This window comes from Chelonoidis abingdonii, chromosome 3 (assembly GCF_003597395.2).
Source record: "Chelonoidis abingdonii isolate Lonesome George chromosome 3, CheloAbing_2.0, whole genome shotgun sequence".
In the NCBI taxonomy this organism is placed as follows: Eukaryota; Metazoa; Chordata; order Testudines; family Testudinidae; genus Chelonoidis; species Chelonoidis abingdonii.
In genome coordinates this window covers 166,517,133-166,542,344 of record NC_133771.1, presented here as the reverse complement: position 1 = coordinate 166,542,344, position 25,212 = coordinate 166,517,133, and the positions used below count along the sequence as shown (strand labels likewise).

At 40.8% G+C, this 25,212-nt stretch overlaps 1 protein-coding gene across 2 annotated transcripts in view; it reads right to left on the bottom strand.

Moving 5' to 3' along the window:
* Positions 1-109: 109 nt before the first annotated feature.
* The window catches only part of TP53BP2 (tumor protein p53 binding protein 2), a 60,812-nt gene continuing 35,709 nt past the window's right edge, over positions 110-25,212 (bottom strand). For both annotated transcript variants that reach the window (XM_032781725.2, XM_032781726.2), the window contains exons 6-18: positions 23,799-23,973; positions 21,083-21,264; positions 20,525-20,689; positions 19,920-20,157; positions 17,235-17,363; positions 16,015-16,163; positions 14,714-15,203; positions 13,515-14,287; positions 11,380-11,517; positions 10,324-10,457; positions 9,184-9,350; positions 4,175-4,374; positions 110-967 (exon numbers count right to left, since the gene is read on the bottom strand). In XM_032781725.2, the coding sequence (XP_032637616.1) occupies positions 926-967; positions 4,175-4,374; positions 9,184-9,350; positions 10,324-10,457; positions 11,380-11,517; positions 13,515-14,287; positions 14,714-15,203; positions 16,015-16,163; positions 17,235-17,363; positions 19,920-20,157; positions 20,525-20,689; positions 21,083-21,264; positions 23,799-23,973 (2,982 nt within the window). In that variant the 3' untranslated portion in view covers positions 110-925. The remainder of the gene's footprint in view (positions 968-4,174; positions 4,375-9,183; positions 9,351-10,323; positions 10,458-11,379; positions 11,518-13,514; positions 14,288-14,713; positions 15,204-16,014; positions 16,164-17,234; positions 17,364-19,919; positions 20,158-20,524; positions 20,690-21,082; positions 21,265-23,798; positions 23,974-25,212) is intronic.

Below are 25,212 nucleotides of genomic sequence, written 5' to 3'. Positions count from 1 at the left end.
AGTGTATGGTGTTTATGTATCTGCACAGCAGGTTGAGATTTCTCAGTGACGTGCTAATGCAGATGTCATCTGGGATAGAGTTTGACATTAAATGCCGAAGAATTAAATCTTCAGAGGAGACATCATTTTAATCATATCACAATTAACAAAAAAATAAAAACACACACATATGGATTATAACAAAGTTTGTAAGTTTTAAAGGCTACAGAAAGTTTCTAAGCTTAATTTTCAGTTACAAAAAGAGAATAAATACAGGATTTTTTTTTTAGTAAAAAACAAATTCTAAAAACTACATTACCTCTGATATAACACAAAGTATTTCAAATATATGGAATTCCTTAGATGCTACAGCATTTTAGAGTTATTGCTCAACAGACTGGTCAAAAGTTCGTCACTGTTAGACACTCTATTTTATCTTCATAACTTTAACTCAGCTACTTTAACAAATACTCTGCTTACAGAAATGTGCTTTCGGATACTGTGTGGGTAGCTTGGATGACTAATTTCCGCCACTAGGAACAAAGCCAAAGACAGATTTGGAGAAAGCCAGTTGTGTGGAACATGAACTCCCTCTCACTGAGGAATTGAAAAGTTCGTTGCAGATCATGCAGGAAATTAAAAAAAAACAAACGTGAATTCTGTTCCTGTGTACCTATGTGCCATTTGGAAAAGCAGAGTGGGCACTAGTTGAACATTAGGCTTGCTTAGGCCCTTTGCTTGTAAGCAGCATTTCAGCTTATGGAATGCCCTCCTCCATTTGTGAATCCATTGATCCTTCATTTGTTTTCAAGCACATTCTTCATTGCTTTCAAGTTACACTGTTATTAAAATAAGTCTCATGAAATTGGAACTAACAAAATGATTTTTTATAGAAATGATAATTCACTCATGATTAGAACTTCATTACTCAGGATTCTGTGCAATTTCATGCCAAGCTTCTTTGCCTTGGTTTAATCCTTGGGTACAGCTGTTGGGGGGGAAAGGAGGAAAAAAGAAGATTTTTAAAGAGTATAATGGGGCAGAAATTCTTAAATTTAAAAAAGTAAATGTAGACAAGTATTTCTATCATGAATACCAAGAGCCACCAGTGTCTAATTATACACAACATCTTTGGTGACAAAGTAGCAGCAATTGCAAAGATTTTTTTTTTAACTTTTTTCAGGCAAGCATAAAAATATCACAGGAATGTATCAATTGCGACAGCGCAGTAGCAGAGTAATATGAATGTCAAAAGCAATACATTGAAAAGCAATTCTAAATTACCTAAGCCCTTAGGAACACTCAGCCCTATTCAGATAGAGATCGCTTGTTGCATGACAGCCTATTGTGCAGTGAACTTTAGAAGGTATTTCTATTTTATAAACAAAAGAAGAGGTCAGAGTCTAAACTCTATTTGAACTGAGATGAATGAAATCATATCAAACAGCTTTTGATGGGCAACAGTAATCTACCAATTGTCTGGTTCTGTGAGGATAGAATCAGTATGAAATTTTCCCTGCTTTGATCACTGGATATTGGTCAACACCCCTTTAAATGCCAGGCCCCAAAACAGGTTTAAGATCTTCTGCAATCCAAATGTATCAAACAGTGGATCAGTGTTTGAATACAGGAAGTTCCTATTAGTCAGTAAATTGCTTCTGAAGAGAAGACCTGCAGACAGTTAGCAATCAGAACTCTCAAATCCATTTGGTCATTTTTCACCATCAGCTGAGATGTGAAATCAGATTTTAAAGCTACCAACAGATCGAGTCCATTAAAAATTTGACATTGCCCAAAGAGTTTGTTTTGCATAGACCTAGTCAGCATCTGTATTATAATTATGGTTTGAAGACTTGTAGCCACTATCTTGCCATTCACATAGGATTCAGTAGAGTTCTCACATAGCCTGGTAAGTTTCACTAACATGGCTGTCAAGAATAATCTTCCAGACAGAAAGTATTGAAGCAGATGATCATTAATCCTAGACTCATCAAATGCACTTAACCTCAAAGGGAAAAAACAGCTGTGATACCATACAAAGGAGGAAGAATGTATCAGACTACTGAATCTTCTTTTCTGGGCCAGGGATCAGCAACCTTTCAGAAGTGGTGTGCTGAGTCTTCATTTATTCACTCTAATTTAAGATTTTGTGTGCCAGCAATACATTAACGTTTTTAAAAGGTCTCTTTCTATAAAAGTCTATAATATATAACTAAACTGTTGTTGTATGTAAAGTAAATAAGGTTTTTAAAATACTTAAGAAGCTTCATTTAAAAATTAGATTAAAATGCAGAGCCCCCTGGACCGGTGGCCAGGACCCAGGAAGTGTGAGTGTCACTGAAAATCAGTTTGTGCGCCATAGGTTGCCTACCCCTACTCTGGGCTAAACACCTGGGCCTGAGTTTCAGGCAGTGGCATGGATGTATGCAGTGTCCAAGCACTTCCTTCTGAGTCTAACAAAAGATCATTTAGCTATGACTACTTAATCAATTGAAGACTGAATAGGCAGCTCCAAAATTTTAATGGCTCGCATGTTTAATTCTGTGTCTTCTAGTCCTTTCAGAGCAGGTGACAGGAATTCCACTGTGGTGAGGCTCAAAATAGCTAAAACGCTCGCAAAGGTTTACTGCTTTACAGGTTTTAAATGATCACAGGAGAACAGAGGTTTCTCGGGTTCTCACATCTGTGCTCTTGCTCAACCTTGGAGGGGAAACAATCCCTGCAGTATCTCCACAGGCACAGTATTTCCACTTGAGGAGAAGAGACATTTAGTTTCTGTTCCTGACCTTTTCTCCAAATGCCCCAGAAGCAGTGGAGTCTTTTGCAGAGTTGCTTCTTCATGGAGTGCTCCCCCTCTATCCCCATAGCTTGGCATGAACAACATGCCCCTCTAGAAACTGAGCAGGGTTGTCTCTTAATCCTGATGCCCCCAGACCAGTGATACTCAAACCTCATTGGTTCCTGGAGCCAAATTAACAATCAACGTTATCCAAACGAGTCATTGTACTGTGAATTCATTGTTGCCTTTACTATTTTTTATATATATAAATTCTCACAGCAAAATGACTGACCAAGTATTCTACAGCTGATACTGGACATGTATGAAAAGCTTAATGGGGAGAAGTTTTAAATAAAGAAACGGAAGTGTCCATTTGCTACAGTTTTCTGGGAATCTGGGTGTTTGAGGGAGAAGGGAAAGAGAGGAAAATGTGTCTCAAAGAGATCTGCCCCATTTCCCCATTAACAAGTGTTGTAAAGAATAAAACAGAGTGGGATGAAATCACCAGCACCACTCACTTTAGCATGGATTTCTGAGAAATACTTCAATTTATACCACAATTGCTGCACCAGCAGAGAATTCTAAGAAGCATTTTTCCAGCCTCGAAATACACAATACATTTGGGGAAACAAGTTAAGACAGACTGATAAGAATGGAGGCACCTCTGATTCACAGGAGGCAAATGTGCGAATCACATCCCAGAACCCACAATCTCAATCTCATCAACCTAGCAATTTCTTTCTAGAACAATACTTCTCAAATTGCATGCTGCAAGGCTTAAACTGTAATCCAGACATTATGACAAGATAATTTACTGAAGTTTCAGTGCATAGAGAATTGTCATTTGTTTTCTTCTACTTCTAGAATAAGAAATTTCATGACAGCTGACACTAACTGAATAATACAAGGAGGACAATTTAAGAATCTTCAGAGGTCTTGCTTTTTTGACAGCATGATCTTTCTCTTCCAAACTGGAACTATTTTAACTGTAGAATTTTGTGGCATGCCGCGTCCTACGAGATCGCTCCAAGGATGATTAGAGGGGAAGATGCAATATGTGCATCAAGAGTATAGGTAGGAGGGCTGGTGGCTCACCATAGTCATCTTCGTGGGAGCAGAAGTAGACCACACCCTTAAACCAAGTGTCAGCTGACTATCCTTAATAAAATGGCTGTATTTGAGATGCCTTTTTCCAGAGAGTATCACTAACTCCTGCTTTCCCCATTGCAACGGAAAAGGCTTTGGTCAAAATGGTGCTTCAAGTATATGTCACACATTCAGTTGCAAATTAGTAATAATCTCTTTTGAGATGGTAAGACAAGATTGTATGTGCATGTAGAATCAACACTGACATGTTGGTTATGTAGTTTGTACTTCAATGATCACAGAACTAACTAAGTATTAAGAGCAACTCACCCCCAACAGGTTGCGTGGTATGTATCCTTCCTTGTCATTTAGCCGTGCCCACCACCACTCAATTTCATCTTCATCTTCCCGGCGTAGTACTGTCATGCAGTCTCCTTCTTTCATGGACAACTCATCATCATTCTGTGCTTCATAATCCCAGAGTGCGTAGATCACCCCTTTGTTCATTATCCCCATTTTCTCCTGCACTCCTGGAACAAGAAAGAGAAAACAAAACAGCTCAGCCTAAATTGGATCTCAATGTCATGGTCACTTGGGAATGACTGTTGTACCATATCTGACAGCCAAACAAGGGATGTGCACAAGTCAGTCATTACTCCTATCTAGTTAACTAGGTAGTTATCAGCAAACAAATAATGCATTCCTGAAAAAACTATTAAAGAAGTAAGAGGCATTAGAATAGAAAACTCCAGACAATTTTCAAATACATGTAATCTCCTACTTGTATTATGCTCAAGAAGCATTAGCTAGATAGAATAGAAAAGTCCAAGAAATGGGTGTAAAGTCAACACAATAAGAAGACTAGTTCATTTCTAAAGGTTTATTACCAAAGGTAATTGTTATTGTAGTTCCCTAGCTTCTTATCAAGTGAGTATGTGCAAGAAATGCAAGCTGCTGTTTTTAAAATTGTGATTAACAACTCTATTAGCAAGAAGAAGAATGTTTTTATTCAGCAACAGCAAAGTGAAAATAGTATGCAAGTAAGCACTACACCCCCATTTGAGAGAAAGGAAAATGAAGGTACTGAGAGATTAAGTGAGTTTCTACAATGTCTCAAATTCAGAGCTAAGAATAGACGGTCACCTGATTCTTAGCCTCATGCTCTACCCCTCTGCCTAAACCATGTGTCTTACCTCCCTCTGCTTTATCTTTAAGCAACTGCTGGTTTTGTTTATATAAACACACACATATCCCAGCAGTTCCTGCACCACTAATTTTATCCAGAGTTAGATAAAAATAAGTTAAATTGCTTCTTCACAGTATGTTGAACAAATCTGTGTTAATTACAGCTGTTATTTAGGATTTGCGTATCATCATCATCATCATCATCATCAAGTTAGCATATTTAATTTTTAAGCTAGAAACATTTTTAAAAGCTCCCCCAGTATGCATTCCTCCACTTCCAGACTGGAAATCAAATGCAGAATTTTAATTTGGAGTAAGCCAACTAAATACTGTATATGCTGCCCTCCTCTTATTTATTTATTCTACTTAAAAGGACAAATTCTAGCTCTCCCTTGTACAGAACTGCACTAGTTGATGTGGTGTGCACACCTCACCCTTACCACAAGGGAGGAGTCCAAAGCATTTTTTGGTAATGCAGCAGTGTTAATATGCTGATAGATGACCCAACATCTTCTAGTTTGACAAAACAGCTCAGGTGAAAGCTGTGGAATCTGGAAAGTATCACTTCATTCCCTGCTTCCATACATGCTTAATGTAAAAACTACTGTCTTTTTACCAAGACCAGTTCAAGAAAATCAGATTCTAGTCAGTCAGAAAACAAAGGGTGGGAGAGGAGACTGATTTTAACATTAAAAAACCAAACCAAACAACAATAATAATCCAGGTTATGTAGTTTCAGTCAAGACACCTCTAGTGTCCAGAGACAGGAAGCATAATGCATGGAGAATACACAGCCATCCTGCAATGTTTGAACAGGAGCAAACAGTGTGCCTGTTAAGGCTGTTGGCCCTTGAAAAGATGGAATTCTGGTAGCAAAGTTCCCCCAGGTAGGAATGGGAAGGGACATGGGAATCAGGTACATAAACTCTAGGCACATTTCAGAGAGCAGGGACTAGGAAAGAGCTGGCATGGGTCTCTCTGCAGAAATCTGCAGGACAGTTTGACTGGGGTACAGCCAGGATGTCAGAGAAGGGCCAGCAAAGTTCCTGGCATAGAGGGAGCTGGGGCAGGACCTCAGGAGCAAGATTACACAGAAGCCCTGATAAAAAGATGCGGGGAGCCTGAATACAAGGGTGAAGGGTTGAATTCCTTTTTTAAAAACTTAATAAACCAGACCCCAGAGGGAGATTTTAATTTGTAACAACCACCTTTGTGTGGTGTACAAGTACCTCTGGGGCACAGCAGGGGAGGCTGAGGCATGGTGATGCACCACAGCAGGGCAGGAAGGGAAACCATGGCACAAGCCTCTCAAGTTGCACAAAAGGAGCCTGTCAGCAGGAGTTAACCCCAGTAAATTACATAGGCCCGCTCCCCCGTGCCAGAGCAGGTACTCTGCTCCCATTTCCCAGTTAAGAGGGAGGGCCTGTAAGGGATCTGGGAGGGGCCCAGTGAAAGGAAGTCCATAAGGGAAGGCAGGAAAGAGTGCCAGTGAGTCAGAGCAGACTAGTTTAGTCAGGAGAGAGCTGCCAGAGACCAGGGGATCATGGAAGGTCCCAGAAGGAAGCCGGACGTGATACCTGGGGGAAGGCTGAAGGCAGGGAGAGCACCCAAGGAAGTTTTGCTGGCTGACTTCCTCAAACCAGAGAGCCAGGGCCAAAGGGCTGAAGGCAGGAGAAGGAGCAGAGGGAGTTGCTTGCTGGCTCTAAGCTGCAGAGCCGGAACCAAGGGCTGATGGGAGAGAAGCAGTGGATAAGTTTACCTGTTAACATCTCTAGGGCCAGACAGCTGGTCCCAGAGGAGCTGAGAGAGGGTCATGAGGAGTGAGGGATGCTGCTCTGGCTAGGAGGCTCCCAGCAGAGAGCTGAGAGGGTTCCTGATGGGAAGAGCAGGGATGCACTCCAGATTGAAGGATTGGAGCAGCTATCCTGGTACAAGGACAGGAGAGGACTGCAGTGGAGAGAGCTAGGACATGGTGAGGGACCCTGAGGCTGTATGTTGCATGTACTGTTCAGACTATGCGAGGGGAATTCTGCATTATAGGGGAATGGGACTTTAGTTATGGATTTATGTGCATGGGACTTTTGTAATAAATGACACACACACACCCCCTGCCCAAAGGCTATATATATGCTTGAGAAGATGCTTTGGAATACGTCTGAAGATCTGAGGGAAACTGAGGCAGGTGCACCAGTCATGTGGTTGTCTGCCAGTGGAGGGCACTCTGGACACAGCTGCCCTTCTTACACAGCTACAGGAGCATGCTTGAGGCAAGAACATTAATACATCTCAGTATTATGTGCTTGTATTACTGACTCACCATTCCTGGTCAAAGCTTTCAAGTATAACTCTACCAAACCCATCTCACCTTTCACAGGATTCCTTAACTATGGCTGCTAAAGAAACGTTTGTGTTCAGACTAAGGCCCTCATTTTCACCATCTACTTGACTTTGCAGTGAAGTGAACCCGTTGCATGTGGACCTTAGCTATGTTCTGTAGCAATATGCAGGGATACTGAACACAGGATTAGGACTCCAAAGGATCTGGCAGAAAGAGACGCTAGATTGTGCGGGAAAAGAATAGTAAATCAAAACACGAGAGCACTAGAGGCAAGAAATTTACAGGTAATGTAACAAACTGTGGAAGTGCATTTTGATTACCAGCAAATCTCAATGGGGATAAGATTACAAGCATAAGTAATATCATAGTTCTGCTTTAAGCCTCTAGTCCTTCAGCCCGGATTGAATTAAATGTGGCTAGATGTGCTGAAGCAGCTTTACAAGTATTGTAATTTCTTTGCAGCTAAAAGGGATTAGATGAATATTATTCAGGACTATACATTAACTGCTTCACTGCTGCCCAGTACACTAAGTACATACATCCAGTTTATATGTGGCTCCTGTGCTCGGTCTACTGTGGCATCTAGAGGGTCAGATTTCAATTCAACATCCATTCTTTAAAATAGCAGCATATGAAAAGGCAAACGGAAGGAATATTCTGAACTCACTCTTTGGCACCAGGAATCAGATTTTCCCAGTCTATGAACTTACTATCATTGTTGTAGATTACCAGAAACATATTAATAGGTTTTGAAGTCCAAAAATAACCAGACATCAAATACATAAGCAGTGTCCTACTGCTTGCTTAAAGATGCTAGTTTCAATCTGTAAAAACAGACAGTGACCTAAAATTTTACCACTATAGAACAGTCACTCTGAGGCCTATTTGAAAGGATCTCTGTGACCTCAGTTTAAATCCAACTTAGTTGGGTTCTCTACTTTCAAAAGAATACCTTTATATTTAGAACCCAGTGACTCCTTGGTTAGCAATCGCAATCCAATGAGGACAGCTGAATAGATATGGAACTTTGAGATAACTGCTGAAGCAGCTTCCAGAAGTTTGTACAAACTACTGTCTATGTTCCACTTATTCTAGGGATAACAAAAAAGCCGTGTTTTTACTACTGTCCTCCAGTCACTCACACACACACCCTGCTTCTAAAAAGACAGTCGTCTCCTATCTACTGATCAGTAGATAGGATAGTCAAGAGAAAATACATTTGAACTTTCAACACTACTGTGTTAAAAAAGCTTGGGATCCTCAATTATCAATACACTTCCCATATTGTGCAGAGTGCAGAAAAAAGTCAAAGATGGCTGTACTTTTGAACAGCTACTCCCTCTAAGCCTTACTATCTGAAGAGGACTTTAAAAAGAAAATCCTGCATTGTAATTGTGGGGTAACAGAATACAGGAAACAGTACAGAATCATCAAGTTTAGAGCACAAAACCTCTGACTGATCAGAAACTTGGCAAAAAACAAACAAACAAACAAACAAAAACCCTTTCTTACTTCCAATATTCATTTCTAGTAAGTATAGCCTTTCTGCAAACATTAACAACCCAAGTAGGAGAATTCTGTACCCACTTCAGTTAACACATATTGGTTAATTCAGGCAGACTTTTCCCAGTGGTCTTTGGAAGGTTTTCTCATTGGGTTAACTCACTCAGCTTCTCCAGTTAAATCAAAGTATCCTTGGCTCAACAGGCTTTGCTCATTTCTGACTAGCCACACTTCAGTAAGTGAACCCAAAAAACGTATTGAAAGGCCCCATGGAGCAGCTTGTATTCTTCAAAACTGAACTCTTAACACATACCGTACAGAAATTGAGAGCACTGGGTGTAGCCTTCTTCCATTTCTTCACATTTGTCTGCAGCTGTCTGCATGTCACTGTAGGTCATAGCAAACACAGCAGCACCTGATTCCACTAGGAATTTGCACACCTGGACGTTATTGCAAGATGCCGCGCAGTGTAAAGGGGTCCTACAAATTGGGGAGAGGAAGAGTGATTGTTAGGTTCAAGACATCTTTTCAGATGTGTTACTGGCAGCAGTGCTTATTGGGTATGTCTACACTGCATCTGGAAGTAAGCTACTCACCCTGGCAGACAGACTTGTCCTAGCAGGGCTCACACTAGGGTACAAAAAAATAGCTGTGGAGATATAGTGATTCAGGCTGGAAGATCATGTGAGACAGTATCAAAAGCTTTACTAAAGTCAAGACTGCACGTTAACATTGCAAGCTCACATGGATTCTCCTCGACAGTTGTGTCCATCCCAACAGGATTCAAATATTAATTTTCAAACAAAAAAGAAACAGGAACAAGTTTTCTACACCAAGTATAGCATTACTATAGTTACTAACTGTAACCCAGAAGCATTATAGTCAGGGTCTTTTTGAGACACCACCTCTTCAACCTCAGGATTTTCTGTCCTCCGAACATCCCCACTGTGGGTTATGCCCCTCTTCCTCCTCTGTCCCACTCAAGGTGGTGGTTTAACTGGGTGAGGAAAACTGATCTAGCAGAGGTTCAGAAGCTTATGCTACAGGGCTTCATCAACAGGCCATATTTTCACCCTATGTCCTTACTTTGACACCTCACCAGGAATTACTTCTGCCCAACCAGGTTCTCCAGCAGGAAAAGTATCACTAATTAGTTCTGTAATATCCCAGTGCACTTTGTTTAGATAGGAGCGAATAATTCTCAAGCTCCAATCTCTTTCATTAAGACCACCTTGTGCTGCAACAGTTGAAATCCCACCTGTCCTGAACTCAAGAGCTTCATGGAAGGAATGCTTCCAGCTCCCATCTGCAGTGCAAAAAATAGGGTGCTGAGTTGGAAAGTCAAACTCAGATGCCTCCCATCAGATTAATTCAGGGCAGCCCAAAAGAACCTGTTTTTGGCAAGGAGTTTTCACACTAATACCACTTAAAGGAAACTGAAGACTGTCCTTACCATCCATCACTATCTGCAGCGTTAACATTCACACCAAACTGTACCAGAAACTTTACAATCTCGGTGTGACCAGCACACACGGCATTGTGAAGTGCTGTAATTCCTTCATCATTAGGCAGGCTGGGATCTTCAACCTACAGGGCAGAGAAAAAGAAGCCATTCACATTCATATGGTTTTCTCTACAGCACCATTGTCCAGATGGAACCATTTATAAAAATGGACAGATTGTCATCTTGTTTTGAAAGATTATTTAAGAGTGAAGTTTCTGTGATGGATATGGGCAATAAGCAGCAACTAAATCAGTGGTTCTCAAACTTTGGTATTGGTGATCCCTTTGACTCAGCAAGCCTATGAGTGCAACACCTGATATAAATTAAAAACACTTTTTAAATATTTAACACTATTACAAATACTGGAGGTGAAGCGAGGTTTGGGGTGGAGGCTGACAGTTCACGACCCCCCAAGTAATAACCTTGTGACCCCGAGGGGTCAAGACACCCAGTTTGAGAAACCCTGAACTAAACGAATACACCCCCCTACCCCCCCAAGTCTCACACGTACAGTTAACTCAAATTCATTGTAGCAGTCAAACACTGAAAATGGTTTACAGGGAATATTTGCAGTGTCCAGAAAATTTAGTAAAAAGCAGCATTACAGAATTGATCGGAGCTAATTTTAGAGAGGGATGGCACAGCAACTTTTTGGAATTGGGAGTCAGGATTCTTGAGCATTTCACATTAAAACATAAGCAAGGTAAGTGATTTGTACTTGCGTGTTATCAAGTTATTTGATATACTATACATACATAATGTCAGAAGAGATCAAGACATACTACGGACAACATGGCAAAATTATTCTCTAAAAAGACTTAACATTGAATATCCAGTACCAACACTGTGGATATGTTGCCACCTGAACTGGCCCCTCAGCGACACCATCTCTTATAGACCTGATACCATCTTCTCAACATTTAGCGTCAAAAAGTTTCTATCTGTAAGTTTCTCCATTTGAAATTTAAACTTCAATTTTAATCCTGTACTTTATAATATTTTTACCTCATAAATGATTCTCTGCACAAGGTCAAATTCTCCCTCCAAAGATGAATCTAAAAGCAATGCAAGGGGGTTGAATTTCACTCTCATTCCATGGGCAATCCTATCTGAGCCAGTTTTACGTAAGTTCGTCCTCTTCCCCTGGGAGAGAAAAAAAATTATTTTTTTATTATACACACACACACACACGTACGTTATAGGAATTCTTGATGGTAGAACTTATGATTGAGGTAGTAGATGAAATCTAGACTCAAGATGTTCTCAAACCACCTCTCTTCCTGCACAACACTGCACAGAGAGCTAGATGCTTAATGGGAGATTTTTTGCCTCCCTCTGAAGGCTCAGATAAGGGCCACTGCTGGAGATTAGATACTAGACTGACGGTCCAGTATAATACAGCAATTCCCATGGTCCTAACATAGTAAAATCATTAAACCAAAAGCCAACTAAAAATACTAACAAGACAAACTATTATTGAATGAGTACATTTTTGTATTCACAGCACTTTATCATTCATCTGTCAAAAGCTATCACACTAACTAGAAGGAAGACATTTTTAAAACACTGGTATAAATTATAGTCCTTCTGGATTTCAACAAATTGTTAAAAACTCATTAGTAGGAATAGGGATTATAGAAGCAAGTCACCTGGCTACATTAAAGAAAATTTTAGAGGGATCCTGTAGAACCATATTTAGATCTAAGTTAACATTTTTACAGCTGTGTTGGAAAGTATTTGTAAAGTCAAAATTGTTATTTTAAGCCCAACACACTATTGTTGAGAATGAGTATATGTGAAAAACGGCGATATCTCCAGCTGCCTGTGCAGCGGCAATAAACACTATTCATAGGGCTATTCAAATTCCTACTGCCAGATGTCAGGGAAAAAGATGTCAACAGAAGTGAGTCATGTTGGCTTCTGTTCATTTAAAAACACAGGAAGAAACAAAACATTTAGCAAATGAAGAGAATCAATCTATGATCTGCAAGTGAATTGACACTACTATGAGATTTCCAGAAAAATAAATTACAAAAAGCCAGGGTTTTTCAACAAACAGCCTGTCAAGAAACCCAAATATTCTACTGTGGGCTCAACTTCTTGACTCGTTTCTTCACATCAGTCTAGAATCAGTATTGTAGAGAAAAGCTTCCAGAACATGTTCAAAATGGCCTCAAAAGTGATCAACTGAATTGAGTTCTTGGGATTTGGGAAATCCTGATTGTTCAAATTCTTCACACCTGCAAGTTTTTTGTTGGTTTTGTGTTTTTTTGAGGGGGGTGGGAGTGGAAGTAGGGGTGGGAGGGGAAGGTAACTGGTATTCCATGCAACATCAGAAGATGAAAGTGAATCTGACTGAAAGCTATTAGCTGCTCTGCTTTCCAGTTGACTTGGCAGCATCCCACTTTTGTACACCAACCTAGTCTGTGTGTTTATAGTGTGTGAGGAACTGAAAACATTGAACATTTCTGTTCTAAACCAGTGGTTGTGCGGCATGTTTTGTCATCTCACTTTTCTTACTCTTTATTATAGTAGCTTGTAAGTGGCACCATTTTCATGTAACCCACACTAATGGATGCTAATTAGTTGGAATTGTAGAGAATCATAAAAACCAACTACATTTCAGTAAAATAGATGAAATTTTAGAATGAAAGTTAACTATAGCTTTAGCACAAATTGTTTAGATAGTACTCTTCCAATATATAACTTGATCCAGGACTAAGCATATTAGGCTCCACCAAGTATCAATAATATGAATATAAATTTCAAAAAGCATTTACCATTTCAAAACCACAATTTTATTACTTCTAAGATGGAATTAGCTTTGAGTGAAATGGAGATTTATGCTGAGTGCTGTTTTCACAAACCCTAAGAGAAACTCTAGATGTGTTCTGTGTTGAGTACTATTTGAAATTTTTAACCACAATAAATACTTTCGGAGACAACAGGATATCAGTGCAGCTAGACTGGACACTGACAGAGGGGGACCTATAGCCTGCTAAGGTGACTAGTCTCCCACATACTGGTAGGAAATCTCTACAACCTACTACATAATGCAATGCACAGGTTCTATTGGTGAAACCTAAAATGGTCTATGAAGTACTCAAAATCTTAGGCTAACTAGAGGTGCTGGTACTTACAGGAGGTAAAGAAAACTGTCCAGTGACTTCAGGGGGTCGCATACTGAAGGAGTCCTCTCCCAATCCCCCTGGTTCTCCTGATGGGTAAGGAGGTGGTGGGTATGGAGGATATTCCTCCATGTAAACTTCCAGTGGTTCTGATGACTCTAGACTTGGTTCTTCCATTTCAGACTGCACGAGCGCATCACTGTCTGATGTTACCTCAGGCACGCTATCTAGCCCTGCTGAAGGTAGAGGCACTTCATTCTGATCTGTGCGTGTGTTTTCTGCTTCCTCGGTGATGGCTGGTGCAGGTGTAGAAGGAACCACTTCTTTCTCGGATTCTGTGCTTAGGTAAGGGTTCTGGATTTCTGTTGGGCTTTCAGGACTGGCAGACGTAGAGATTTGTTTAGATGGATATGATGGGGTTGAGATGGTCTCCATGGCAGCCAGAGTGGTTCTCTGATACAAAAGCTTCTGAATATTAGGCCCATTCGGACCTTCTGGCTCAGTAATAGAGCTACGCTTCTTCAGTGGCCTTGGTGCATTAGACAGCTTCTTCCTTAGGGCCTCCAAATCGGCATCACTCTGATTTCGGTAAGGGTTGGATAAGAAAGGCAACAGTTTGGTAGGGCTGAGCGGGCGAGGAATTCGTTCAGTTTCATGATTCTCATGGGCAGAAGCTATTGTCTCAATTTCGGGCTCCGGACTGCCATGGTTATTTGAGTAGACGTTCTCCGTTTGCTGTGACTGATTTTGTGCGCCGGTTCCAGCAATCACAGGCTTGCCATACACTGATGAGCAATTCAGAAAGAGAAAACTAAGTATTTGACCAACAAAAAGAACTATCTAGTACAGTGAGGAGGTAGAATAATTGTATCCTTTTGAACCTGCTAGAAGCCAGCTTTATCCTACAGATATTAAAATAACACTTCCCCAGTGTTAGAAGAAAGGTACTGTTTTAGAGACCAGGGTAACAGAACAGATATAAGTAACCATATTTTACACAAGCATCTTAGGGGAAAAAAAAAAAAAAGAAAAGAAAGTTGATACTGTGCACTTCACTACTGTTCTCTCTGCTACAAACACACACACACTGACCTTTAGTAGCTAATGATTTATAGCTTCCATATCCTTCTTGGTTCCCCAAGAAAGTGATATACACATTACAGTTCCCATGTAACTTTACAAATGAAAGTGAAAGATATCCACATCCTTACTGCTTGGGAAGTGTGGGCCTCTGGTCTGTGCCCTCGTCAGAGCACTCTGCACTGCTTGCTGAAAATTCTTCCCAGGAGTCTGCTGCTGTGTGTACATGCTGTATATTGAACTTGCAGCCACGGTCTGTGGCTTTCGAAATGATGGAAGTGGGGTTTCTTTGGACGGCTGAGGGGTGAAAGGTCTCACAGCTGCTGCTGGTGGGCTCTCTTGTTTGGATGAGGAAACAACTTGGTCCTGGATAGTGGAAGGACCACTGGGAGGCACAGAGATTCTTTGTTGGATCTGCTGGGAAGTATGGGGTGGCTGCTGGGCTGCTGACTTCTGTTTGTTCCCCATAGTTACAATAGCCAAAGGCAGCTTCTGTGGATTTCCATCAGGCTTAGTTTCAGAAGAAGGTAACTGACTGGCCTGACCAAAATAAGGTAAGTTTATCTGTTTTGGTTTAGTGGGAACAGGCGGTGGTACTTTTGTCACATTTTTATTGGCAATCTGCAAGACAAAAATATAGCTGAGTTAACTAAAGTCTAATCTAGCACTGTGTTAAAAAGAGTGTTCTAGCAGATCTGGTGGGAAAGACACTGAGTAGACAGGACAATAGCTACAAATGTGATTAGCACTGCAGTGCTATTTATGGTCTCTATTGTTATTCATAAGAATGCACAAAATACCAAGATCTGAATTATAATCACAGCTGTTGTACACAATCCCTGGATTGGCCATAGAAAGTCTTAAATATCTGGCAGTTGAAGGGGTCTGTTAAAGTGATAAATTATGGAGGAATCACAGTAGTTCTGTAAGGCTAGCTACAATGATATATACATAAGTTTATTCTAACTTCTGTATCCTCTCTATTTTCACATGTAGCACCTGAATTTTTAGTCACAGATTACTGAATTCTGTTGTGATTTATTTAAGATCTGAGGGATGCTACCAAATGGTGTTAATAGATTATAAACAAATACTCAAACCTGAACAGTTTGTTTTAAAGCATAGGTTCTGTATAGCATCTTAGCAAGGAAATACTGATTGCATGCAAGCAAATGTGAATAGCACAACTACTTGCACATGATAAATATTCAGAGTAGGTAGACTGAAGGCGTTGATTTTGAGAGCTATGTACTCACCTTAGAAGCCTACAATTCCTCTCTAGTATTCCCTTAAAAGAGCCAGAGCCCTTTCACAATTTTATTAAGGCAGTGTTTGTGAAGCTGTGCAGCAATCATTAATAGAAGGATTTCCTGGAATGCAGGAAAATGAGGTAAGTGCAAAACTAGAAGAGGACTATGCATTTTCTTCATACCTGACCATCTCGCAGGAGGTCTTCACTGCTCTGGTTTTTTCTCAGCGAGCCCAGCGCTGGCCCTCCAGTGGGCTGATCCACAGGATCAAACATTGAGAATGGACGCACTTTCTTCTCTTTCTCTCGTAGTGGAGTCTCTCCATCACCAGCTGAAGGAGAGGAAAGGCAGAATTAAGACAAATACAGTGAAAGCCCACTATAACGCAATGTTTGGGGTCCAAAAAATTCCATCGTGATAAATGCGGCGTCATGGTATAGCGAGGTTTCAAGCCGGTCAGTTTAAGTAAGTGGTCCCCAATGTGGTACATTCATGTGCACCGCCTAGTGCCCAGCAGGGAAGAGAAGCTGCAGCCCCGCGCCTGCCGGGGACAGAGGACTCCGAGGCTGTGGGCACCGGTGCTTACTGTCCCCAGCAGGCGCGGGGCCGTGGCTTCTCTCCCCTGCTGGGCACTAAGCGGGGCATATCGATGTCCCGGTGGGCACCATGGCGTTGGGGACCACTGGTATTAGGCCTTAAAGGGGAGCCAACTTATGATCGCGTTATATGCGATTTCACGTTATGGTGGGGCGATTACAAGGTTTGACTGTATCTGGAATCCATTTGCATCAATAAGCAGTCCATTTCACTCTTCTGTCACTGTATAGGGAAACATATATATAATCCTACTCCCCATGCCATACTCTAAAGACCCCATGAAAAGTATCAGAGGGGTAGCCATGCTAGTCGGGATCTGTAAAAGCAGCAAAGAATCTAGTGGCATCTTATAGACTAACAGATGTTTTGGAGCATTAGCTTTCGTGGGTGAATACCCACTTCGTCGGATGCACCTGTTGTACATAAGATGTAAACCAAACCAGACCAGGTCTGCAAGCAATATTCTCTACTGTAATAACACCATGCAAAATTAGCAAAAAGAACAGGAGTACTTGTGGCACCTTAGAGACTAAACAAATTTATTTCAGCATAAGCTTTCGTGGGCTACAGCTCACTTCTTCGGATGCATACAAAATTAGGGGCTTTAAAAACAAACACCAACAACTAGTAGATTGTTAGTAGGTTTGCTACAGTAACCTGAAAAACAACTGTCTTCAATTCTATTACTAAAATGAATTATAGACATCAACTTGTAAACGTTTGTCGTTAACTGGTTTCTCACCAGTGTATAGATTAGCAATTATGAATAAAACGTAACTTTTGTACAAGACAAATAAGAACTCACCTTGCTCTTCATTAGTCACATTTCCTTTTGCTGAAGAAGAGACTGGTCCTTGGCTAATGAAGTTGTCTGTGTTTGAATTACACCATTCAGAGACAGATGGTGGAGGTTTTGAACCTGGGATTGTAGGGCCTAGTGTGTAGACGGAGGAAAGAAAAACAGTTTTAACTAAAACCATTTTCATTTACTGACCTTTGTTCATTAGCCTCTTCATTAAATGAGATTCCTCCATCATATAATTTATAAATTTAAGATAAATATCACTCTAGATTTCTCAGGCTCTTATAAGAATCCTTTGCATGGCTTGGACACATTTTGCCTCTAATTACAACATAAAAAATTAACACAACTTTTATATTTCCCAGAGCAATGAAGCTCACAAATGTCAGCATTTGCCTGCATTTTGGGATTGTAACTTTTTTAGGCAAAATCTCCTAGACTGCTGTTTTCACTGGCATGCTCCTGGTTGGTATGCAACTTTCCTAGGCTAATAAAATATAGTCTATAAAACAAGAAATGGTGTGTGGGTGGGTGGGAGGCACATTTAATGCGAACTAAAGAAAAATATGACCCATCAAAGCAGCAGTAAATCCAGCTAGTGACATCCAAAACAGCAGAAAAATCATCCATATATTCAATGTGCACACAGACACAATTAGACAGGGATGATCTTTAAATTCACTGGAGCAGATATAAAATCTGCTTCAAAAAAAAAACAAACAAGCTGTTGCATGGATCTTGTTCTTAGTTTCAGTACTGTAGGAGTAAAGAGTTTCACTATATATTTGCAAAATAACACTCTTCTAATGCAGTAGAAATGGACAAACTTAAGAAAAATTTTGTCCTGAACTAAAGGATCAGAAGTTGTACCTCTTGGTAACCAGTGACTATGAACATGCTAGAGATAAGATATAACTAGAGTTTGAGTCAATCTCATGCAGAAGCAGCAGAGCACTACACATAGCAAGCTTTCACTACAGAAATATTTGATATCTAAAATTAAAAGCCCACTCCTCTTCAATCAAGAAGCCACAGAACCAGGGATCAGTTGATGACAACAAATGAGAAAACGGGCAGGAGCAAGGTCACAGGTTCAAGACAAGGGAATCAAAGGGGGATACAGGACAGAGAACCCTGGTGATTAAAATTTAGGTTTCACTATGGCCAAGTGTGATGCCATGTACCAGATCCTTCGTGGCCTCCTGCTGGAGGCCCCACAGTCCTACTACACGTAACCCCAGGAACGGAGCAACCAAGGTGGGTCCTCCAGGGTTGCCTAGAGAAACTGCATAGAAGCAGCCAATCAGAGCCCAGCAGGCTCAGATAAATGGGAGTTGTGGGGCTTTCCCTTAGTGAGTCAGTTCCCTGCTGGGACCAGAGACACATGGCAGGGTGCTTCTCTCTGGCCACAGGAGCTTGAGGGATTACCAGAATTTGGTTCTGTCTGCATTTGCTTCAGCTGGGAATGAGAGGTCCTGAGAACTTTAACCCTAAGATAGGGGGTGAACATAAAGGGGCCAGGTGGGAAGAGGCCCAGGGAAGGAGCAGCAACAAATTGAAGATAGCAATATGTGGCTGCTGTTTATAAAGTTCCAGGGTTGGAGACTAGAGTAGTGGGCAGGCCCAGGTTCCCCCACTGGTGAAGTGGTATAAACCCTCAGAAGAGGACAAGGCTTTTTTGGAAAGCCCAGTAAAGAGCTGCATTTAAAGGGCCCAGAGCTAGGGCTGAAGACCCTGATGAGGGTAGATAAACAGGGGTAACAAGTCCATTTTAGATTGTGTGAGCTGGCTGGAAGGCTGAGGCACAGTAGACCCCTCAAAGTGAGGTTGCCAACCTTAACGGTCACAGGAGAGGGGGAAAAGGACTGCAGTACTACACACAGCAGCAGGAGGCACTCAAGAGGTGAGTGTCCCTATTACACCAAGGCTCGAGTTCCACTCCAACAATTTTAGTCACTACTCGATAAATATTTTGGAAGTAGAGAAGGACATTTGCATCATTTCTGGGCAATGAATATTTCTTAAATAGTGATGGGGAAGGAAGGAAGAAGAGGAGCAATGAGTACTGCACAATTCAACCTCTTTTTCCCTTTGTGATATGTTGAGTTTCTCTTATGCATTTCTCTCTGAGGTCTTGTGTCCCTGTGCAAGCATGAAGGATGCTTTTACATCTCTCAAATTTTCCACATTGCTTTACCTCTAACCAGTCAAAGATCATCTCCTGGCAAGAACTGCACAGAAAGAACATGCCAAGCCCACTAGCACTCCTTTTATACCAGCAGGAGAAATGAAGACCAGAAATCAAACTGTGGCTCCCTACATAGCAATTTGCCATCAAAGGTCAGCCTGTTTCCCCTCCACCCCACCAGTGACTGAACATTTATAGTAAAGCATCAGCCAGTGTTACAGGTTTTATTCCCCAAATGCATAGTAAAAGGATCTTAGATTGCTTCGTGACTGAGTTTAACAGCTTCAGGATTCCAACCAATCTGCTAGGATACACAGATGCTGAATTGGTCTTCTTCTCTGTAATGACAGTACATCACTAACCAGCAGAGTCATTTTAATCTCTAAATCTTGTAATACTGTTTGGGATACTAATGTAAAGACATTAGAGAGAGCAGAAGCAGTATAAAAGAAAGCTTTTGTGGAAGGAATTTAATAGAAACTGAGAATTAGATAAATTACCAGCAGGAGCTTTAGCTTGAGAAACACCCGCAGCTCTCATATTTGGCAGAGTTTGTGTTTTCAGAGGACCATCGGGTGCCTGCAAAGTTGGGGTCCCCTCTGGAAATGCAGGTTTCACTAGAAGTTCAGGCCTGGAGGCAACACGTGGCATGGTGGAGGACTGAATATAAGGACCTACCGCTGCCACTCGACTTGGGGCAGATACCACTTGCTGGGGTGGATTCCCATCTGAAGAAATCTAAATAAAGAATGCAAGTACAAATAATTGAATATGGCAATACACACCACAGACCACTACAGGAGTCAGGAAAAAAGGCATAAAACCCACTAGCATTCTCTTATTAAAAGTAAAGTTTCTTTACAGTCCAAGTAAATATACCAGCTCTGTAAAAAACAAGGCTATCTGAAAAATTTAACAGCAGCACAAAGAGAGCTCTGGCCTATGAACACTAGGTAGGTTAACACCAATGCAGCATGAAAAGCACTTTAATAATACAAGACTACCAACACCAAGGGATAGAGAACAACAACCTTCCCCACACGCAGGGTCTTGACTTAATATTGTCAAACTAAACAGGATTATCAACAAACTATCCAGCCCTTACCGGTACATTCTCCTTCTGTTGCAGTGCTGCCTTCTTCTTCCACAGTCGATCTCTCAGCTCATTAACACGCTTATCCATAACTGCCACCTCTGAGTTGCGCTTGTTTAAACACTCCCTCTGTTGCTGCAGCTTGGCATTCTGCTCCTGGTTCAGTTTGTTCCTCAACTGAATATATTTAAAAGGGGGGGTGAGGTGGGGTGGAAAAGAGTAACAAAAAACAGATCAGTGTTCAGGATGAAGACCAGGAGGCACTTGAGGAAATAAACAGAATTCTAAAAGGTAAAGTCACACGCACAGATTCGGGTTACCTTTTCCTTCTTTTCATAACAATCTGTTGATTAGTCAATTTTACTTTAACAATATACACAACCTGTTCAATACAGTATATTCCACCTGTTATCTTGAATATGATAGATATGCTGCCCTCCCAACACATCTCATGCAGCTGTATGGCTTTTGGAAGAATGGAAGTGTGCTGTATTTCTAAGACAAGACATGGACCTACCAACTTTTAGCCATTATTGGAAGTTCTCATTTGCAAAGCAGATTTGCCATTACCTGCAGCTCCTTGTACAGTCGGTCAAGCTCAGCTACAGCAGACTGGTTGTCATGGTAACCATCAATCCGGCCATTCTTCAGCATCTCCAGTTGTCTGGTAAGTTCCTCTACTTTTGACACAGCCAGTACCAGCTCTCGCTGCTTTTGCTGGAACAAACTGTTCATCTGTTCAATTTCCTCCACTAGAAAGGAAGAAAGCACAATAGCAGCAGCTGAGAAAGAACCAAGTGTGGGTTGCATCCAAGGCAGCAGTTAAGGGAACAGAGAACGCCCTGCAGTTCTTCAGAACAATGCTGGAGCCAGGTCTACAACAGGCAGTTACAAATGAACTGGACACAAAAATCCTTTGTAGGTGCTTCTTAGACTAAAGTTAATCTGTTTTCTGGGTCTTTACAAAACATATAGCAAGGAAAAGTTAGTTCCGGTAAATCCCAAATTTACATTAATTCTGTGCATCAAATGTGTTGGTGAGAAACAAACAATCAAAATAAATATTGCTTTGATCATTTGAAGTACACACTTATCAGGCTGAGCTACCAGGAGGAAGCTAAATCCAGCATCATGCAGCAACTGCTCATGGAAATTAACCAAGTAATACTCAGATAGGTGCTTTTAATGTATGCAGAGTCTTAACGTTATATAGTATGAATGACTGAGTATATATACACAAGTTATTCAATAGGTCATCAAATCTCTTGGGATCTCTGAATGGACTTAAAAGCTTATCACACATAGCATCCTATCGAGACACTCCAAATCAGGAATTTCTACTGTCTGAACCCATTATGTTAAACTTTAAATAATATTGTATGTCTATAAGTAGCTAATGAGACATGACAACAACTAAAATAACTGGCAGGTATCAGAGAGGTAGCCATGTTAGTCTGTATCCACAAAAACAAAGGAATCTGCTGGCACCTTAAAGACTAACAGATTTATTTGGGGATAAGCTTTTGCAGGTAAAAAGCCTCACTTCTTCAGATGCATGGAATGTAAATTACAGATGCAGGCATAAATACACGGTCACCTGTAACATATATTCTCCCAACAGTTTCCCAACTTTGCTTATTTTGTTGACCCATTACTGCCTTCCACTCATTATCTTATGTCTGCTCTTTGCATTATCTCTGAGTTATACGATAAGCCTGGGGCCTTGCTTTAATTGATATCTGGAAAGCATCAAGTGTGTTTTTGACATGAATAAATTATTTTTCTTTAAACTTTGCTGTAAAAGAGTCTCATTGCACAATACTATATATAGACAGGGAAAGAAAATATTTCAACTAATATGAAATTTGAAATAAGCATGTGACACTATGATTAACTGGCCAAGATGTGACATCCCAAAAAATTATTTGGTGGCAAGATAGACTCTAGTTTATTTATTTTATTTTTTTTACAATACCACTTTTGCGACTCAGAAGCCAGCTCCAGGTCTAAAGGCAGCATGGATAGTATGCCATGCAGAGCTTTTTTCAGGGATGACTAAAGAAGAAGGATGTAACAGTCTAAATATTTAAAGGATGTTAATATCAAGGATAGAAAAATATTTAATGTGATTGAAAGGGTATATAATAAGGAAGTTAAAGAAAATATACTAGGCTGAAGAATATAGTTTCCCAGGGATATGGTGGAAACGTTGTGTGGACATTTAAAATTAAAGAGAGAAAATTTACTTTAAGCATCAACCCACCATTTGCAGGGAGATCAAAGAGATCATCTAACAGATATTTTAAAAATGTTTTTCAGATTTTTAAAACATTCAGTTGATTGACTCTGCACTGGAACATTTTAACTGAAAAGCTTTAAATTTTAAAATGAAAGTTCCACAGTCCAAGAATGTTTTATGAGCTATTTCAGACAACCACTCCTACAATATGACCTCCTGTCATAAACAGATAGTTAAGGGTTAATGTCTCTTTTACCTGTAAAAGGTGAAGAAGCTCAGTAAATCTGGCTGACACCTGACCAGAGGACCAATAGGGGACAAGATATTTCAAACTTGCTGGAGGGAAGTCTTTGTTTGTGCTCTTGTTTTATGGTTGTTCGCTCTCACTGAGAGGGAGGGACATCAATCCAAGGCTCTCCAAATCTTTCTGAATCAGTCTCTCATGTTTCAAACTTGTACAGTAATTAGCCAGGCAAGGCGTGTTAGTCTTAGGTTTTTTTTTTCTCACTTGTAAATGTTTTTTTTTGCCTGGAAGGATTTTACCTCTGTTGCTGTAACTCGAAGCCTAAAGGCTAGAGGGGGTTTCCCTCTGGCTATATGAATCTGAGTACCTTATAAAGCATTTTTCCATCTGACTTTACAAGATGATTTTGATCTTTCCTTTCTTTAATTTAAAAGCTTTCTTTTTTAGAAATCGATTGATTTTTTTCCCTTGTTTTAAGATCAAAGAGGATTGGGTCTGGACTCACCCACCGGTTGGTGGGGGGAAAGGAGGGGGGTGATGGTTATATTACTTGTTTTAAGATCCAAGGGGTTTGGAATCTGTGTTCACCAGGGAACGTGGGTGAGCCTCTCAAGGCAAACATGGTGAGGGGAAAGTTTGGGGGGGACAGCAAAGTGCCCCAGACACTGAAATTCTGGGTGGTGGCAGTGTTACCAGATCTAAGCTAGTAATTAAGCTTAGAAGGGTCCATGCAGGTCCCCCACATCTGTACCCTAAAGTTCAGAGTGGGGAAAAAACCTTGACACCTCTCCAGAGCTGCTCACCGAGTTTTCCATTGCTGAGTCTTTTCTGCTCCACATGGCCTTTGAGCGCTCTCACTTTCTTCAACTTGGCTTCCTGATTCTCAGCAATTTCCTTTAATCGCTTAAGTTTTTCCTTTTCAGCAGCTTGCTGTTGCTGTCGCTGATCCTGCTGTTTCAGGAATTTCAAACGCTGCTCCTGCAGGTAGAGACAGGAAGCAATTTAGCAATTATTATTTTGAATAGGTTATATGCTTGATCAAGGTAATGTATTGATGGATATAATCTCAGATGTAGTAGTCTTAAGAGATAAAGTAGCATGTCATGTATTGCATATTAAGTTTCTATCCCATAATCTGATATTTGACCTCTCAGATCAGGAAAGTAATGATCACAGCTACTACAACAAAATTGATGCTGCACTAGAAAAGCATCTCCATATCTTAAAATGCATGAATCTATGAACAATTGGGTTAAAGGTAGAGGGACCATCATATCATCTAGTCTGATCTCCTGTATATGACAGGCTAAGAGATTTCACCCAGTTACCCCTATATGGAGTCCAATAGCTTGTGTTTGCTAAATCCTTCCAGAAAGGCACCCAGTCTTGATATGACTTCAAGACATGGATACGCCACTGCTTCCCTTGATAGTTTGTTCCTGCGGTTAATGGAGAACAGTTACCAAGGGTCATTCAAGCACTCCATCAAAATATCGTGGCCCAGATTTTCAAAGATGACCAGTGTTTTTGGGTGGGTCTTCAGCACATTTTGGGGAAATAAATAAATAAATAAAAATCAGGCCCCTTTAAGGCATCTCAAATTGGGCAGAATTTGAGGCACCCAAAATCACTAGTCCTGTCTGAAAATATTGGCTTTTAATGATCTTGAAGAAAAAAGGGCAACATGGATCACTTTCATAGTTAACCCAAGTAACACCTGCAGTATCCTAGGTTGCATCAGTTTGGTGTTTTCCCCCCACACTCCCATGTGCTCGGGAATACAAACTAGTAACATCACAGCCTCACTCTAGAACAATGGTTTTCAACCTTTTCTCATTTGCGGACCCCTTAAAGTTTCAAATGGCAGTATGGACCCCTTTGGAAATCTCAGACAGTCTGCGGACCCCAAGTTGAAAATCACTGCTCTAGAAAGCAAAAATTGGTTTATTTTCTTCAGCAATAATCTGACAGGATTCAGCTGGAAGGTGGCCTAGAGCACAAATGAAAGGAGTAACTCAGCAGGAATGGTGAAAAGACTGGGTGTGCAAACAACTTGGACTTCCTAATAATCCTCCAGGAAAGAGAGGCATCCCAGTTGAAACAAATTCTTCTGTAGGACATCCAACAGACAACTTATTTACAAGATGCAGGCCACAGAGCAAACCTGCCTGATGGATGGTCATCCAGATTATTTGTGCAGATGCTGGAAGACAACCA